The sequence below is a fragment of the Equus quagga genome, chromosome 15 (assembly GCF_021613505.1).
Source record: "Equus quagga isolate Etosha38 chromosome 15, UCLA_HA_Equagga_1.0, whole genome shotgun sequence".
Classification (NCBI taxonomy): domain Eukaryota; kingdom Metazoa; phylum Chordata; class Mammalia; order Perissodactyla; family Equidae; genus Equus; species Equus quagga.
The window spans coordinates 10,264,452-10,281,989 of record NC_060281.1 but is presented as its reverse complement, the minus strand read 5'-3'; the positions used below and the strand labels follow the sequence as shown (position 1 = coordinate 10,281,989).

Here is a 17,538-nt window from a genome sequence, read left to right as displayed (position 1 = left end):
TGCAGATATGGCACCGCTCATCAGGCCACATTGAGGCGGCATCCCACATGCTACAACTAGAAGGACCCACAACTAATATATACAACTATGTACCAGGGGGCTGTGAGGAGAAAAAGGAAAAATAAAATCTTTTAAAAAAGAAACAAAAACAAAAAAACAGACTTTGCCCCACGCATTCTTGAAATGGTAATATCGGGTCAGTCTGTTAATCATAATAGTGTATTCCATAGGGAAGCAGCAAAAGGACAGCAGTTAAGAGCTTGGCCTCCAGAGTCGAGACTGCCTGAATTCAGGCCCCAGCTCCACCACTTCCTAGCTGTCTGACCTCGGCAAGAGTCACCCTCTGAAAAATGGAGAAAATAATAGTACCTACTTCATAGGATTGTTGGGAGGCCTAAACGAGATGACACACTGAGTGCTCACAGGAGCATCTGGCCATCAGTACACTATTATTTATAGAGCATTTTCCATGTGCCACGGAATCTGCAAAATGTTTTGCATTCACTACTTTATTGAATCACCACAACCATGAGCGTTTGATAGAGAAAATGAAGCTGAGGGAAGTTCAGTCAATTGTCTGAGAAAACACAACTGCTGAGTGATAGAGGGGGAATTAAAATCCACGTTTGCCTGAGTCCAGAGTCTGACTCTGCTTAGATCCTTCAATTCCAGCTTCAAAGAATTCAGATGGGACAAAAATTCCTATTTTAAAATAGCACTGTCACTGACCAACCACGTACCTTTACAGGCACTTCAAGACTGAAGGACCCAGCTTACAACATTCTGTAGCTAAGAACGACAGATCTGTATTGTTCTTAGGTAGAGGGCATTTATACAATGGGTATTCCAAAGCCCCTTTCCTTACATTTTCTCATTTTCCTCTCACACGGACCCCGAGAGACAGGAAGGTATATTTTATAGTCTCAGATTTTCAAATAAAGAAACTACTATAAATGCAAAAGCACTTTTAAAAATATAACGTGTCAGACATGTGATACCATCCCACTAAGACTTTCTGAAATGTAAATCTAATGATGTCATTGCACTGCTTAAAAACCTTCCAGTGATTCCTCCACTTACAGCATAAAGAGTCCGGTCTCCTTAGAATTTCACGCAAGCACCTTGACAGTTTCTCTCTTCCCCACCAAATCCCATGCTTAGGTACCCACGTTACTTGCAGTTCCAATTTAAACACACTCCCTACCTTTGTTCTCATAGTTCCATCCCTCTGAAGTGGCCTTCCCTTTCACCCTAATTCCATCAAGCTCTTTAAATCTCACCTCAAGTGGTGCTCCCCCTCAGAAACCTTTCGGGAACCTCCCACGCCTCCCCTCTCCATCCAAGTTAATTAGCCTCTCCTCTGGGTTTTTCATATTAGGTCCTTACAGCCATTACGACGAATCTCTCACACCGTGTTGCAACTGTCCAACAACACATCCATATTTCTCATAGTAGACTATGGCTTCTTCAAAGGCAGAACTGTGTGCTTTTCTTCATTTTATTCCAGGCGCTCAATAAATATTTATTAAATATGAATGAATTAAGGTATCCCACAGACCATAGGGTCTTTTTTGACTCTTGATATTTTCATATTCAATTCTATTTTTATGACTTTTAAAACGAATAAAAATATTAAACTTTCAACTCTTCTATTACTAAGTAATGAACACTATGGACATCCTCACACTATTTCTAACCTCACCCAATCTCTTAATAAATTCAGAAGGGGTAAATTTCAGGCAGAGTGTGAAAATGTGTAACAAAATAAGAAGTCGAAATTTTAATGGTCTGTTTTCAAACTAGCCACAGCACAAAATTCCCTCAGATATCGTTCCCTTATCCTTACACTGGGTGATCAGTAGCCAATTTAACATATAATATATCTGAATCTCAAATTTAGCCACATTATGATTAAGCAGATATTTGATATTTGTGGACCAGCCCCTGAATCTATGCTCCATGTATGATTATGTATTATGATTTGTGTAGCTAACAGCCAATTTACCAACATTTATTTAAAACACAGTGGTACACTTCCATACTGGGGCTGCTTATACCGTTTATTGTTTTGTTCTGTTTTTGAAGAATTAGTGGAATCCTAAGAGTATGTGACTTTGAGCTCTCCAGTGCATCAACTGCCACCAACTTCACAGCTATCCCCACAGATCACTCAGCAAACGTTTTACAATGAATAAGACATGGCCCCTGCCCTCACACAGTGCCAGTCCACTAATACAAGCATCTGCTGGCCCAGCGCATCCCACTAGAACCCCTAGTTCTTCCGTTTCTTCGCCACCTACAGTGTACACTGACGATGACTACTACGAACGTCTCATGACTTCCTGCCTAATAGAGTCTTTCCCAATTTCTAGAATTTCATCCCCTCTGACAAATATCTGCCCTGTCCTTCTCTCATAACCCCTTCCTTCATGACCAAAAGCAAAATATCCATCTCGGCCACCACCATCAAAATTCTCAGGCCAGATGCATCTTCCACCTTCCATAAAAATGCACAGAATACAGGCATCTCGTCTTAGGCCCCAGGGTCTCCACGAAGCCCCAACAACTTCTCACACACCCTCCTTTCCCCTGTCTTCCCTTTCTGCTGAGCCAAATGTCTGGTATGGCGCTGTCTCCTCCTCTCCCTGTGCCTCAGACCTGCTTGGGAGTGGGGGGTACTGGTTCTCAACAGGGCCAGGAGTCAGGCCTCAGTGACTAAACACTTTTTGGTACTTGAGCAGAGGAGGGTGGTGAGAGGCAGGGCTGCCCTGGTTGCACTTGGCTCCCAAACAGCCTGCCTTCTCCACCCTCTATCCTCCTCCTCCTCACTGCTCCACCCCTCCTCTTCAAAGGCCTGGGTGAGACCAGCCAGCATCTCACAACAGAAGCCAGAGGAAGCTCAAGGCTGTTGCCCCAGAAACCCAGACTAGAGAATGGCTGGCTAGGCGCTGTTTGTTTTTCCCGTAATCAGAAAATCCCATAGGGGGGACTCTAGGGGGACTCTCAGCTGCCACAGTGGCTGGGATCTGGGCTAGTCCCCTCCAGCCCCCTAGAGGGAGAATAAGTACCAACTTTGCATTATAGTGGGAGGCAGAAGAAACTGAGGGGGAGGGGACCCCAGAGTTGAGAGTTGGGGGGAGAGGGGAGGAAAGGAGGCCTGATCAGCTGGCTGCAACCCAGAAACCAACTCGGGAAAGCACCTGGCCTTTGGCCTTTGCAAGAGAACCCCAAGGCCTTACACCATTCTACCCCATTACCATTTCAGAGAAAGGAAAAAATTATTGAGGGAGTGGAGAGACAACCACCCCAGGAAGCACCTCTCCTGCACAGAACACATACACACAAACCACACGGGCACCGCAAGGCAGGAGGATTGATTTCCACTGTGTTCTCAGCTTTCAGCCAGGTAAAACAAGCCATCACTTCTGGTTTGACTTTTAGGGCCAATGGAAGAGAACACCAGTAACACAGAACAGAAACATTGGCACCTCCCATATATTAATTAGTCAGGAATGCATAATGGCTAAACCTGAAAAGCACTAGGGACAGAAAGCTGCTATGGACACATGATGCTGGCAGAGATGCTACATTAAATAAAAGGAATGGCATCCAAGATGCTGGAATAGCCTTGCAATCCTGGGTACCAAAACCCAGGAATCTACCCCAGTTCAATCTGCACAGCTCAGTGCCCCTGGGAAAAAATGAAAATGAAGGCTGCTCTCTCGCAGCTTCCGGCAAATACAGTAGGAATCACTGGAGTTAATACTTTCAGATTGTCACAGTGGCTGCTGCACGTATATAGGAAAGTTTAATGCAGATGTCTGTAAATATCTCCTTGCATTTCAAAGATATCGATTCATCCAACCAGAAGAGAGGGCCAAACAGCTTAGTCACCAGCAGGCTGGGCAAATCGCTCTCTCGAAAAATCAGGGCGTAAAGTAAACATGGTCATCCTCCTCCCCCACCTAGAGCACAAATCTTGTCCGGTGCATCAGCGCCCAGATATGGCCCCCGGCGAGCAGACGGGTGAATTTCCGCAACTCTCCACCCAGCTCCATCCCCTTGCCGGATGCTCTTACCTGCTATTCTAAGCACTGCCCTCTCCGCGGGGTCCAGCACCGAGCCCCCGTGAATCTTTCTTTTTGATCTCTCATGTTTAGGCAAATTCCAGGGTAAGGTGTCTCCCGGAGCTGGAGATGCCGAGCCAGATTTCTGGCTGAAATCATCCTCATCGGAAAAATCCGCAGAGGAAGACATGGAGCAGCGATAGGACGCGTTCCCGGAACTCTACAGAGGATGACACAGAAAAAAGCATTAACAGCCAAACACTCACAGAGGCTCATCGATTTCAACAGCCCCCTCCCCTGCCCCCAAACTGAGTCAGGCATCCTGCACCATCCTCTACGCCGAGCAGATACACAAACAAGAAATGAAACACGGAGCTCACCATCTTTTCTTGGCCGCGTCTCCGACAGGAGAAACAATACTCAGGCAGTCCCAATACATGAACGATTTGCACAGAAGTGTGTGGCCTGCGGTCCGGCCACCAGCTCACAAATGACTGACCCAACAATGAAGCCAGAATCAACAGTCTTCCTGTTACAAATCTATAGTATTTGGCTCCCCCATCAGGACAGGAGAGACATTTTCCATTGCTAGCCTGCTGGTTAATTCATTAATGCAACTCACTCAAAGTTTCAAAAACAAAGCACAAACGCAGGATGTTGAGTCCCAGGTCCTTTCCGTTTCAAGTCGCCTCACCACTGGAGTCTCCTTTCTGACCAGTTTTGAGCCCTTATCCTCTTTATTTAATTTTCTTCATGAGACTAAAGCAGGTTCCCAGAAAACAGCTAGGAGGGAGGAAGGGCCGATTCTGAGAAGAGCCTTTTCTTAAGGCTGGGAGAACACAAAAGACTGTTTTCAAAAGCCTCAGGCAGCTCCAATAAACAAACATCTGAACTCAGCGTAGAGTTCTTGAGATAATTTAAACTTCGAGCAAAGTAACAGCTGCCAATAATGGAAATGAGAATGATGCAGCGCAGTGACAGGAAACAGCCCTTGTCGGCTCCTGGTCATTACTCAGGGAAATGAGAAACCTGATGCTTTCACCAGAGCACTCTGCCTGAAGGTTAGTCCTCCCCTCGTCCACCAGGAGCAGATCTGCAGGGTCATATCCTGCATAAAAGGGTTGTATCTTCCATACAGGGAAAAGGCACAAGATGTTAATTCCTTCCTTCCTTTATTGGGCTACGTTTGTGATTATTTAAAGAGCCACCAGCTCAGGATCGAAACAAGGATGCTGACTCTGTGCTATGAACAGGGTTGTAAAGAAAATAAAGTATCAAAGGGAAATTTTCACTTTCCCCTTTAGAATTCCACTTTGCTGAGGCTCCAGGTGAAAATGCAAAACTGGTGTAACTCGAATTTTCTAATTGTAACTTGCAGCAACAGATTCCTAAGACAAGTAGCAGGCGGGACTCAGTGAGGCATGCTCCAATTTGAGCAAAAACACTGGAGTGCTCACAAAAGCAGTGGCAACTGCAGCAAAAACAGGTTGTGTGAGCAACATCCCCAAGCAATCACCCAGGGCATGTGAAATAAAGTGCAAGGCAATCAGGATGAGGACCTCGCCTCGGTCGATCCAGGCATGTAGCTCATATGGTCAACACCATCATTTTAAGAGTATACACAATATTCCCCACAAAGTAAAGCATGTACGATTTATCTGTAGCTCTATTCTTTCCCCCCAAAAAAAGCAGTCTTTCATTTTCTTTTACATGAAATTTCATCACCTTGGCTAATTTCATTTACTTATTTAGATTTCATATGTTTTCCTAGTGGCAATAATGCAGTAGGCAAACTTGAGGCAAATAAATAAATAAAATTGATTTTCTGTGTCGTAGCTAGAGTCCATGGAGAGTTGTGAGTGGCATTAAGTCAGTCACAGAATGCTATTATCAACCTAATTTATTTTCCATGCTTTTCTGAAAATTCAGCTTGAGCTCTCAGAGGTTGTGTTGTTGGCTGGATCCGTCAAAAAGGGTGACATTTGTAAAGACTTTCAAAAGGGTATTGGGTTTCTTTGGTTGCCTTCTGTCTTCCTTAAAACAGCTTCCTACCTGTCCTTACTTAAGGTCGTCCTTTATCCATGAGATTCTATTTCTTGTTGCCTGCACTGTTTCAGTGAGTACAGTAATTTGATTGTTTGTCTTTACAGACAGACTTGGGGAATAACTGTTAAAGAACTGCTCCTTTCCAAAAACCACTGGTTATTGATTTCTGTAGAGTAAATTTTTTTAATGGCCAGAGTCTCAGCTGATTGAACAGCAAAATGTGATTTATGCCATGACATAAACACCATTAATCACATGCAACCAGATGGGAACAGTTACTACCCCCGGACCCAAGGGTGCTGACGGGTGCAGCCTCTGATCTGATGGTGTCATGGGTAAACAGACAAGAAAGAAAAGGAAGAAAAGACAATCAGCAACCCCTCTTTCAGCAATACATCATAGGGAAATATAGACACACACGCAGACCCAAGGAAATCCTACCTATTTCCATATGGTAAAGTCTCTCCCAGGCTACATGAGTCAAGGATTTTAACAATTAAAGTATTAGATTTTTTTAACACAATAATTTTCAGAAACACTTTTAAAATATATAAGGAAAACTATATAAAATTAGGGCCCATTTGAACCTTGAAAATTGAGAATGGATTTAAGTGAAGCTGCGTCAGAGCTGATCGATCCTCTAAAACCATTATATTCTTTATTGATCTGAAATGACTTGCCGATTCATGTCCCTGTCTTACGGGTTGGGGGAAGGGTGTAAGAGCACAGTTCTCTTTTCTGTGGGAAGAAGCAAACATTCTCTGACCAGAAGTCCAGGGCCTAACCTTTGATGTGGGGCTTGGACGGTCAGACAGAGGAAGAGGGCTCGTGTGACCAAGGTCCTAACTCTTGCTCTACTCTTGTGGCCTAAGCCTTGATTCCCGTTAAAATACAAATATCTGTGACATCAATTAGGGACTGGTTAAATAAATTACAGTATATTCATCCAATGGCCTACTCTGTGGCAATTAAACAAAAATGTTCTTGATCTACATTTAGCAAAGTGGAAAGAATTCATATAGAATGAGTCCTTAAGAAAATGTGTGCATTTATGTGTGTGTGTGAAGATGGACAGACAGAGAGATGATGGATAAATAAGTAGATAGTTAATAGGTAGATAAGTAACTATTTATCAAAATGTAAACAGTGGTTATCTCTGAGTGATGACTAATATGATGAACGAATTTGATTTTATTCCTTATGTTTTAACCTAAAACAAATACACAAAAATATTACTAAAGAAAAAAGATACTATGTGAAGGGTCAGAGAAAATCTCAAAGGCCCTAGAAGGAAACAACTATTTAAGTCAGTGCTTTTAACAGTTCAGGGCTCACAGACACCCTTGAAAAGTCAATGAAGTCTACGGAAACCTCTCTCCAGAACAAAGCACCATAAGCTAAAAGACGCAAACTTTGCATATGATTTTATGGGATTCCCTGACCCACTGACCTCAGGTTAAGAACCCAATTTACACCATCATCTGTCATCACCATGTGGCATGCGTGTTGAGAACAAGAGAAACAAGAAAGAGCTGTGGAGTACGTGGAAAGAGCAGAGAGAGCAATCAGGGCCGTAAAGACAACGTTGGCCTAGGGTCAGAATATTTTTAACATTTGACCTTTTTTTTTTAAATAAAGGACCATAAGCCACCTCTGGACCGACGTTGGATCTCTACAACCAAAAGCACACTAGGTTGCAAGAAACCAAAAAACCCTGTACTGTGTCTTATTACAACCTAGTTATTATGGCAGTTTTAACAAGTGAATTAATCACCAAAAGCCTTAAAATGACTTTCCTAATAGGCAGTTCATTCACATTGTATAAACAACCCAAATCTCCTCAAGCCAGGATAATTACATCATGCCACATTTTTAGAAGGGGAACTAAACAATAACTTCTCTAATTGAAACCCCGGTGGGGGATCTGAGATAAGTACAAGCGAACTGCCTACGTTGGAAGCTGCCCAGCTGTAGCACCCTGATCTGCAGGAAAGTGCCAGGATATTGTCCCTGCACAAGGCATTCTCTCAATGCAAGGGAGAAACAAGGGCAGAGATAAGGGTTTGCAAAATAGCCAGACTTTTAGGATCCCAGAGACTGGGAAGGTAACTTTCACAAACTTCTATACTTATGATTTAGGCACATTTCTATATGTATATTTCCAAAAGTTTGAAAAACAATTTTTTTACAAAGCACATGAGGAAACAATTAGACAAATCCCGATTGTGGGGAATTCTACAAGATAATTATTACACTCTTCAAAAAAGGTCAATGTCATGAAACACACAAAAAAGCAGGGACTCTTCTATATTTAAAAAGACAAAAGAAGCGTAACAACAAAGTCATGAACCTTGGTTGGATTCGCATTTGTTGTGTTTTGGGGGGTGTTTTTAAGCTAAAAAGACATCTTAGGGACAATTGGGAAAATGTGAACATGGGTCATGGACTGTTTATTAGATGATACAGTCAGCCCTCCATATCCGCAGTTCTGCATCCACGGATTCAACCAACCACTGATAGAAAGGCCTACGATGGTTGTGTCTGTACTGAACGTGTACAGGCTTTTTTCTTGTCAATATTCCCGAAACAATACAGTATAACAACAATTTATATAGCATTGACATTGTGTTACATTTACATTGTATTAGGTACTATAAGTAATTTAGATTTTGGTTCTGCAACCAATCCCCCACAGATACCGAGGGACGACTATATTAGGAAATTATTGTTAATTTTCTAAAGTGTGATAATGGTACTGTGTTTATGTAGGAAAGTGTCCTTAATCTAAGAGACGCAGGCTGATGAAAGTCATGATATGTGCATTTATTTTCAACTGTTTCAACAAAAACAGAGAGCATTAGTAAATGTGGCAATAGGTTAACGATAAGTATTCACTGTACTACTCTTTCAACTTTTCTGTAAATTTGAATATTTTCAAAAGGAAGTGTTGGGGGGAAACACACAGCAAGGCCTTTTTCAGTTTTTTTAAGTGTTGCTTAGTCTATTCTCACGAGATCAAGATCCCTGGGCTGCAACTACACAGTGATAGCATCCGTCTAAGTCGTTTCTGGTAGCATGTTTTCATATCCACTTAGAGATGCACTGACACAGTGGCCTCTGTCAACAACACGCCAGAGAGAGGCGATCTGCTTGCCCCAGTCCTAAGCATGGTTTTAGACGGAAGGGTATAAAAAATACCCTGCAATTCATTTAATACACAGTCTGTTGAACACGAAGTTGGTTCACTATCATATAATTTCTTATATTTTATATAAATAAAAAAAGACATCAAAATTTAGAAAAAGTAAACATGCAGTTTTGTTTAAAATCCCCTTCATTAGATAAGTACAAACACTGACTTCTTACATATTGTACGAAAATACACGGTATGGCCCAAGACTCTCCTTATATACTAGTTCTTTATTTGGAAATAAATTAAAAAGCCAGGGGATATTATCTGATTTTAGAGATCCCACGGAAAATGATCTCTACCACAAATAAATAGAGAAGAAAACAGTTAATGAAAATGTAAGAAAGAGTTGTTTAATTCTTTAAAGACAAAATGAGTTAGGGTAAACTTTGGGGACCATGCGCTTGTTTTACTTTAAAAGTTTTTTAAAACTAGTTGAACAATTAAATACTGTCTCATTAAATAAATAGCTCTTAATTAGCCTCTCAACTGGAAACCACCTTAAAACAGTAAAAGTAGGGGGGCTTCTGAGTTGGTGAGACCTCAACTGGCTCTCCCTCTCCTTTTAAGGGAGATTTGTGGGAACCCTTAGCTCAGAGAGGAGGAAGAGCCTGGGTGGAACTAGAGAGGAAAAGGAGCTCAGTGGGAGGGGAAGCTGGAAGGTTCTTGGATCTGAATCAAGGGAGGAGGCTTTGGGCAAAGAGTTAAGCAAGTCAAAGGTTTCTTTCTAGGTGTAGAAGCCAGTTCATCAGCCCGTGAAAGAAGACCACTGAAATTCAGGATGCAAACTCTTCCTAGGGCATAAAGATTGTGCTTGGTTCGTGTTCTGTGGTATTACATTTCTGGGGAAACTGAGCTTGCTGAGGGCACACAGGAAGGAGGAAAGTGCCGACATCATTCTCCTCTATCTGTGTCAGAAGGTCTACAAGGTAAATATCAAAGATTCACTTCCAGGAGGAGCACGGCTTCAGATTCTATGCAGTCATGGCTCAACACTAAGACATTCTGCGAGACTTCCTTCCTTTCAGTTTAACCAGCATGTTCTAACTATACGCATCATTTCTTGAGGGACTGTAGTCAGAGCCTGGACTAAGCATTTTCACTCACTGTCTTATTTAATACTCACTGTAACCCAATAAGGAAACGATGCTTAGGGAGGTTAAGCAATCTTTCCACAGTCATTCTGTGAGTACAAGGTGGAGCCAGGATTTCCATCCTTTTGACTCCAAAGCCTGTGCTCTCAAACATGTGTTAAGTGCTCTAAGATGTGGTCTCAGGCCCTCGGAGGAACATGTAACTTGCTCATAGCGCTCAAAGATCTTACCACGAACATACTAGAGAGCCCAAAAGGATTAAACTTGTTCTATGTTCGGTACTGGGCCCAAAGTGTGGAAATGACAGGAGACGAATGTCAGTTCACAACAAAGAAAAACCAGCCAAAAATATACAGCTACTCAAAAGTGGAAAGGACTGCTTTGTGTGGTAGTGAACACCTCCCTACACCAAGGGAGCAAGGCTTCGCTGAGTGGAATGCTGAATTTACTCTCTGGTCTCTTCCAACTGTAGGACTCTTTGGTCCCATGTGCTCTGGCACCTCCATAAATCCTCTCCCCAAATAGATTACAAATAAAAGAAAATCTATGTTAGGTATCAAAATACCAAATTTTTCCAAAACAATAAAAATCTTTCAAAAATAGCACAGACATCTTTTTTTTTGCAAGTCCAGCTTAATTCAATCATATTAAAATCATAGAGATATCAAAACTAGTTTGCATTTGAGCATCTGCAAACAGTCTTTCCAAACTGAGGAAGGACATTTTAAATAATTTGCCTAAAAGAAAAGCAAACACAACTCTGAAAATAGCCCCCCAAACCAGAAACCCATTAGGAAGACAAGCTCAAACACTGCAAACATTTCTTTAATTAGAGAATCTTAATCTTATAATTTAAATGGATGTTTATTTATATCAACCAATTAAAAATATGTCTTAAGCACCCATAGGCTTCTGCCTTGGAGGAGTTTAACATCTAACTAGGAGAGTGGAGATGATAAAATAGCCAACTTATAATTAAATATTATCATCTTATCATTATGTATTAATCTGAAAATATTTCTTCCAGTGGAATATTATTAATATATACATAAAATATGGTTTAGAGTATAAAGCCAATTAGGAGTGAGAGGCTGACTCAGAAAATAGCCTGGAACATCTACATTCCCTTTAGAAGCCAGGATGGAGATAGAGGTGTTCCCCATCACCTTTACTCTTCCAAGAGTGTCCTACCCAAGTTATAAACTGCTGATAGAGCCATCCTGTAGGTGCACTGTGGTTGGCCAACCCATTTTTAAAAACTAATTAATGGCAAACATTATATCTGGGAAATTTTGCATGAAAATTCAGATGTGGAACATTGGGTCTAGTCGTAGTTTCCCCTTTGTAGAAAGGACCTGCGTTTTCCAGTCTGACACAGCCCTTACCTGGCCTGGTTTATTCCTTTATGATGCCTGGCCCCTGGAGGTAAATGAGTTTGGGGCTCCTGGCATAAATTAAGAGATGGGTGACATTGTTGCCTTCAGAGAGTAAAGCAATGACACAGCGGAAAAAGTAGGGATAATGATAATCAATAAAAAGGGGATGACAGTTTAAAAAATAAGGAGAAGAAAACTGAAGAGGGGGAGATAAAACAAAACAAAGAGGACTACCAAAATATCTCATTTAAATTAGCGTCAAACCGAAACAGGTGACGCCAGGTTCCTACTGATGTCCAAGTGCTAATGTCATTCTGCTCCATCTCCAAGAACCCTGGTTAACATTTCAAATGACCAAGAAATGGAACCGAACTGAATGACTCAGCAAATCCTGGCTCATGATCCCCAGGAATCTGGCTGGACCACCTTCCCACCTCCACTACTGTAACTCCTGCTGTCGTTTGCTCCTGCCCCTACCTATGGTCAACCCTGCTCCCCACATTTCTCCTACCCTTGTCTAGGTCATGGAACAAGCTTCGATGCCAAGTATTTCAGAGAGCCAGGATATGGCTCTGACTTCACCCATGTGGGGACCTAAGGTATAAACAAAGGATATTTGCAGAGACCAAACTCCAACTACCATCTATGCTGCTGTCTAGTCATAAAATTAAAGATATGTGCACGTCATGCCAAAGATTGAATGTTGGGTAAAAGCTATATGACCTTGGGAAAACTTGGCCTCTCTGGACTTTGGTTTTCTCCTCTGAGAAATGGGAAACATAACGGCACATAAGACATAGGGTTGTTGTAGCGGAGTAAATCATAATTGAAAAGTGTTAAGGGCAATGCCCTACATGTAGAAAGAGTTAAGCAAATTTTAGCATTAACTGATGCTACCTACTCACACTTGTGTGACACAGGGGTAGATGACTAACTCCAGTTGAGCCCATATGATTGTCATTCCAGGAAATTTGAAACAATAAACAGAGACACAGAGACTGGAAGTTATTGGAATTAGGTCCATTCATAGCAGCTCTCAGGGGACAAGGTCAGGTAGCTCCCATCTCTCTCCTTCCCAAGCTTGGATATCGAACCTTCAATTCTTTGGGATACCCTTGTATCTTTCAAATACACTCCTCTTTCTTTTTTTCTTTTAAATTCAGTTGTTTTTTTTTCTTTTAAATTCATTGCCTCCATTGTTGGAGACAAGAACAAAAACTTAGACAAACATGTTATATGAAAAAAGCAATTATATTCAATTCTTCCCTATTGAAACATAAGCAGGGTTACATCTTTATACCTTCATTTTCATTACCTGTCTTCATTAATGAGACTTCAGAAAATTGCTTTTGATAATAGCTTTTACATAGTTATTCTCTCACTTCAGTTACTACTTCAATTAAGTGGAAGAATTACTTTTTCGTTAAATAAAAGCTTTTATTACTGCACTGAAGCCCAGTCCATGAAGCTTTAAGTGCCTGGCACTTCCCTTTCCCCCTTCTGAGGAAAACAGGGCTTGTTCCACACGTGTTAAGTGAAAATAACCCTGCTACCATAAGCCGTACCTGAATGGGACCAGGGGCCAGTGCCGGCACACAAGGAGGTCAACTGCCTCTGAGCTGGTTTGGTAGAAAACTCTGCCCAACTGGGATGCTGCATACCAGATGGTGGCCTCCCCTCTGGGAATAAATGCTAAGTGCATTCCAAATGCCTTTCACTAATATTTGTGTTTTCCCTAAGATGTTCTGTACATTCCAGTCTTAGAACACTTGAGATCCATCCATAACAACTATGTGGCCCAAAGCCCCTGCGTCTACACCAAGGGCTACCTTGGGTTTCACTTTGTCTTTGTAATAACATCTCTCTTTCAGAAGGGGCCCGTCCCTTCCCTGCCATATCCCCAGGGGAAGCTCCGTGCCAGGGCAGGAAGCAGAAACAGCCAGCAAGTATACTTGGCTTTTATTTTCCACAAACCTAAATCTGTTGAGGCTAAGGTTATAGAAAAAACCCTTGGGTTAGAGGGAGCCTCTGTGGATGCTACAGCCGGAGACCCCTTGAATCCCAGAAGAAAACTCAGAGAGAGATGGCTGCCAGGTGTGTCTAGGGGGATAGACCACATGGTTAGCCTGCCCAAAGATCTCTGTGTCCTGGGAAGGACCCAGAAGCAGCGTGAAGGGCCCTATGGGGGCAGTCACAGGGGTGTGCCAGCATAACCTGGAGGCACAAATGTTCCCTCCTATTCTCTGACACTTTAGTGTCTTATAAGATCCTAGCACCTTAATACAACTCCGAGATAGAGGAAGTGGGGAGCACCGGGCCCAGCAAAATCAGAACTGGGAGTCAGACCTAAGCTGAGATGAAAAATAAATAAGTAAAGTGAGATATCTTACACCAGAGATTACAGACTAAGATTCCCACTCAGTGTGTGGGCAGGGACTGTTTGTTTACTTCAGAATCCCCATTCTCCGGAGCGGACCCCTGATGACTGTGGAATGAATCCACTGGCCTGGCTGCTTGGCTTCAGCAGCTGGGGCCCGTCTAAGTAGAGATTCAGAGAGGAAGCCCTGCCAACTAGAGCTAGAAACGGCCTGAGTACTGCCCATCTGTCTGTCTCTCACACACATACAGCCCACCAACAAGAGCACCACGGTAGCTACGTCCTCCTACGTCTCCTTCTTCCTCCAGCACCGTTTTTCATTTTAAGGCTACTTTGAATCACTCTAGAACCAGACAAGAAGGGAATGTATTTGCTTGCTGGCTTATTGCCACCTTATTCCAAAATGGGTATTAAGGTAACTAATAAGAAGACAGTAGGGAGAGGGGAGAAGGATGTTGAGACCTATGACTATCTAACCAGTACCCAAGAATGAGACATGGGAAAAGCATAAGGTGCTGTGACAGCAGAGGTGGAAGTGGCAGCGGATGTGGCCGAGAAGCAGATGGCAGGTGGAGAGCATGGAGAGCTTTGCATGCAATGCAAGAGCTTGGACTACATCTTGTAGGAGCCGGATTGTTGCTGAAGGGTTATAAGTAGTTTGCCCTGATAGACAAGTGACTCTGACAGCCACGGAGAGAATGGACTGGAGAGAGGTCAACCTCAGACAAGACTGGTTGGCAGTTATTGTAATAGTCCAGCAAATGACGACAGCCTGAACTAAATCACAGATATTAGGGATGGAAGGGAGAGAATGAATGTGAGAAATATCTAGAGACTAGAAAGAGAGAAGGCAAGAGGAAGGCTGGGCTGTGGCTAATAAAGAAGGTAAGATAGTTTATCTAGAAGGAGTGAGAAGAAGGTTGGAAGTCAGACATCAGTGTTAAGAGTGGGGAACCTGAGAAGGGCCGTAGAAAAATGGGTGGGTTACAGACAAGTCATACAAGGAGGCCTAAGATGTCCAGTCTCTCTGATAAGCCTCCGAGTACGTGGTGCCTCAGGCTGGTGAAGGTAAAAGACTGGCTAGTCACCAACCTCTAAGAGACCTGCATTTCCCTCCAACTTCCACCCCAGCCTCCTGGAGCTGCAGTGAGTGACCTCGAAACCAGCCTCAAGAGAAGCTGCAGCCAGTCAGTGTCATGTGAGGGTGCGCTGAGATGGTAGCACCCCGGACCAAAGCGCTACTGAGCCTCTCCGTCCTTCATTCGTCCATTTTCTCATACACAGAGAGAATAAGTGTGGATAAGCCATCTTGTTCATTGTCCCCTTTCACATAGGAGTTGTTCTGAAGAACATAACAGACAGGCCATTAGCACGTGTTTCTTGTAACATTTTATGAGTCATGATATTATGCTCCTTAAAAACACAAAAATAGCAATGCTCATATTTTTATACTTCTAATTGTCTGTAACAGGCAAATAGGTAAACTCTTTCCACTGCACTCGTAAAACAAATTCACTCATTCCTTCCCAGTGCCCACAGCGGGCTCTCATATCAGTCATGACCCTGTGCCGTGGCTCTGCAGAACCACCCTCTCCTCCTTAGTCACACTGCACACTTAGGATTTGTGGGAATTCCAATCCCCTGACCTTCCCCCGCCTCCCAGCTGCACACTTGACCCTGAAATATTGCTTGAGGATTTTTTTCTCCTCCCTTTCTCAACTGGTACTTTCCCAACCAGCCTGATAGCTTCCTCCAACAGTAACATAAAACCTTGAAGAATTTTTTGAAACGTATATCCATGTCCAGAAAACAATATGATGAATTCTATCCAACACACACACACACACACACACATCATGGAATAAACGAATAGCTGTTTCCTTGTGCCCCGCTTCATTTCCTCCTGAACTGGTCCTGTGTCTGTCCCCACCGCACAGGAACCAGCTGCAAAGTCAGCAGGTAAAGAATCCAGGCACCTTCAAAATTCTTTTCAATGAAAACCATTATTTATTGGTGTGATGGCTAATTTTATGTGTCAACTTGGCTAGGCCATGGCATCTAGGTTTTGGCAAAACATCAGTCTACATGTTGCTGTGAAGGTATTTTTTTAGATGTGATTTCGAATAAAACAGATTACCCTTCATAGTGTGGGTGGGCCTCGTCCAAGCAGTTGAAGGCCTTTAGAGCAAAGACTAAGGTTTCCTGAAGAAGAAGGAATTTCCCTCATGACCATAACACAGCAAACCTACCTGAGTTTTCAGACTGATGTCCTGTGGAATTCAGACTCAAGACTGCAACATCAACTCTTACCTGAATTTCTAGCCTGCTGCCCTGCCCTACAGATTTGGATTTGCCAGCCCCACAATTGCATGAGACAATTCCTTAAAATAAGTTTGTGTGTGTGTGTGTATGTAGTACTGGTTCTGTTTCTCTGGAGAACCCTGCCATAACCAGCTCCAACAATACTTTTATAAGCTTTATGACTCATCTTTATGCATCGGGGAAGTAGCAACACCTGCTATCATTCACATTTTACCGTTTTAACTATTAAAACTATTTTAAGTATTTAGACTATGCTGGACTTTTCTGGGCTGAGTTAGGAGGCCACAGTGTTTCTGCCAGCTCCATTCTTCACCACCCATCCTACCATCAGGAAGTCATTTGACTTGTCCATATTCAAGACGTGGATAATCAACATACGTGGCTGGGCGTTAGACAGCACTGAAATGAGATAATGTGTGTAAACAGCCAATGTGATGCCCGCCCAGCACGTAATACTCAATATGTTTCTATAGCATTTCTTTCTAAGACAAAGAAGATAAAATGGAAATCAGGTAAAAAAGTACTTATATTTTAGTTACATTACCAAAAAGTATATCATTTAGAGGGCTTGAAAACATTTTTTCACCTCCTTTCACATCACCCACATGCTGATGCCTAAAATTCCAGTAATAAAGATTCATTTTTTTCCGTTTAAAGCTTTTTATTTCTAATCAAGCTTCTCACAGATAGAAAACATTACATGAGCTCAGTCATTTAAACTTTAGTGTGAATAAAGGCATCATACTACATCCTGACAAAATGTTCTGATGAAAGGAGGAGGGAGCACTGAGGATCCTAGAAGCAGAGCAAGAGAAACCTTGCCTCTCTCTCAGTTTTTCCTGGAGCCGGTTCCGACCATCACAGAGACGAGATGCAAGGAGCCAAGCGAATCTCCGTACTACAAGAAACACGGCCTGGCCCTGAATCAGCATACTAATCAAGAGAAACACTGCCTGGCATGCATGTCGTAATTGAAACGTGACAACCCACTCCTCTTCCCCTAGTTCAGAGCACAGGCTCATCAGGACCACTCCGGCGAGTCATCCAGACAGACGGCCTTATCTTC

The 17,538-nt window shown here is 42.6% G+C and overlaps 1 protein-coding gene across 13 annotated transcripts in view; it reads right to left on the bottom strand.

Moving 5' to 3' along the window:
- Positions 1-17,538, bottom strand: part of DST (dystonin) — a 439,342-nt gene that overhangs the window by 339,858 nt on the left and 81,946 nt on the right. For all 13 annotated transcript variants that reach the window (XM_046639567.1, XM_046639575.1, XM_046639568.1 and 10 more), the window contains exon 4: positions 4,080-4,287. In XM_046639567.1, coding sequence (XP_046495523.1) covers positions 4,080-4,287 — 208 coding nt within the window. The remainder of the gene's footprint in view (positions 1-4,079; positions 4,288-17,538) is intronic.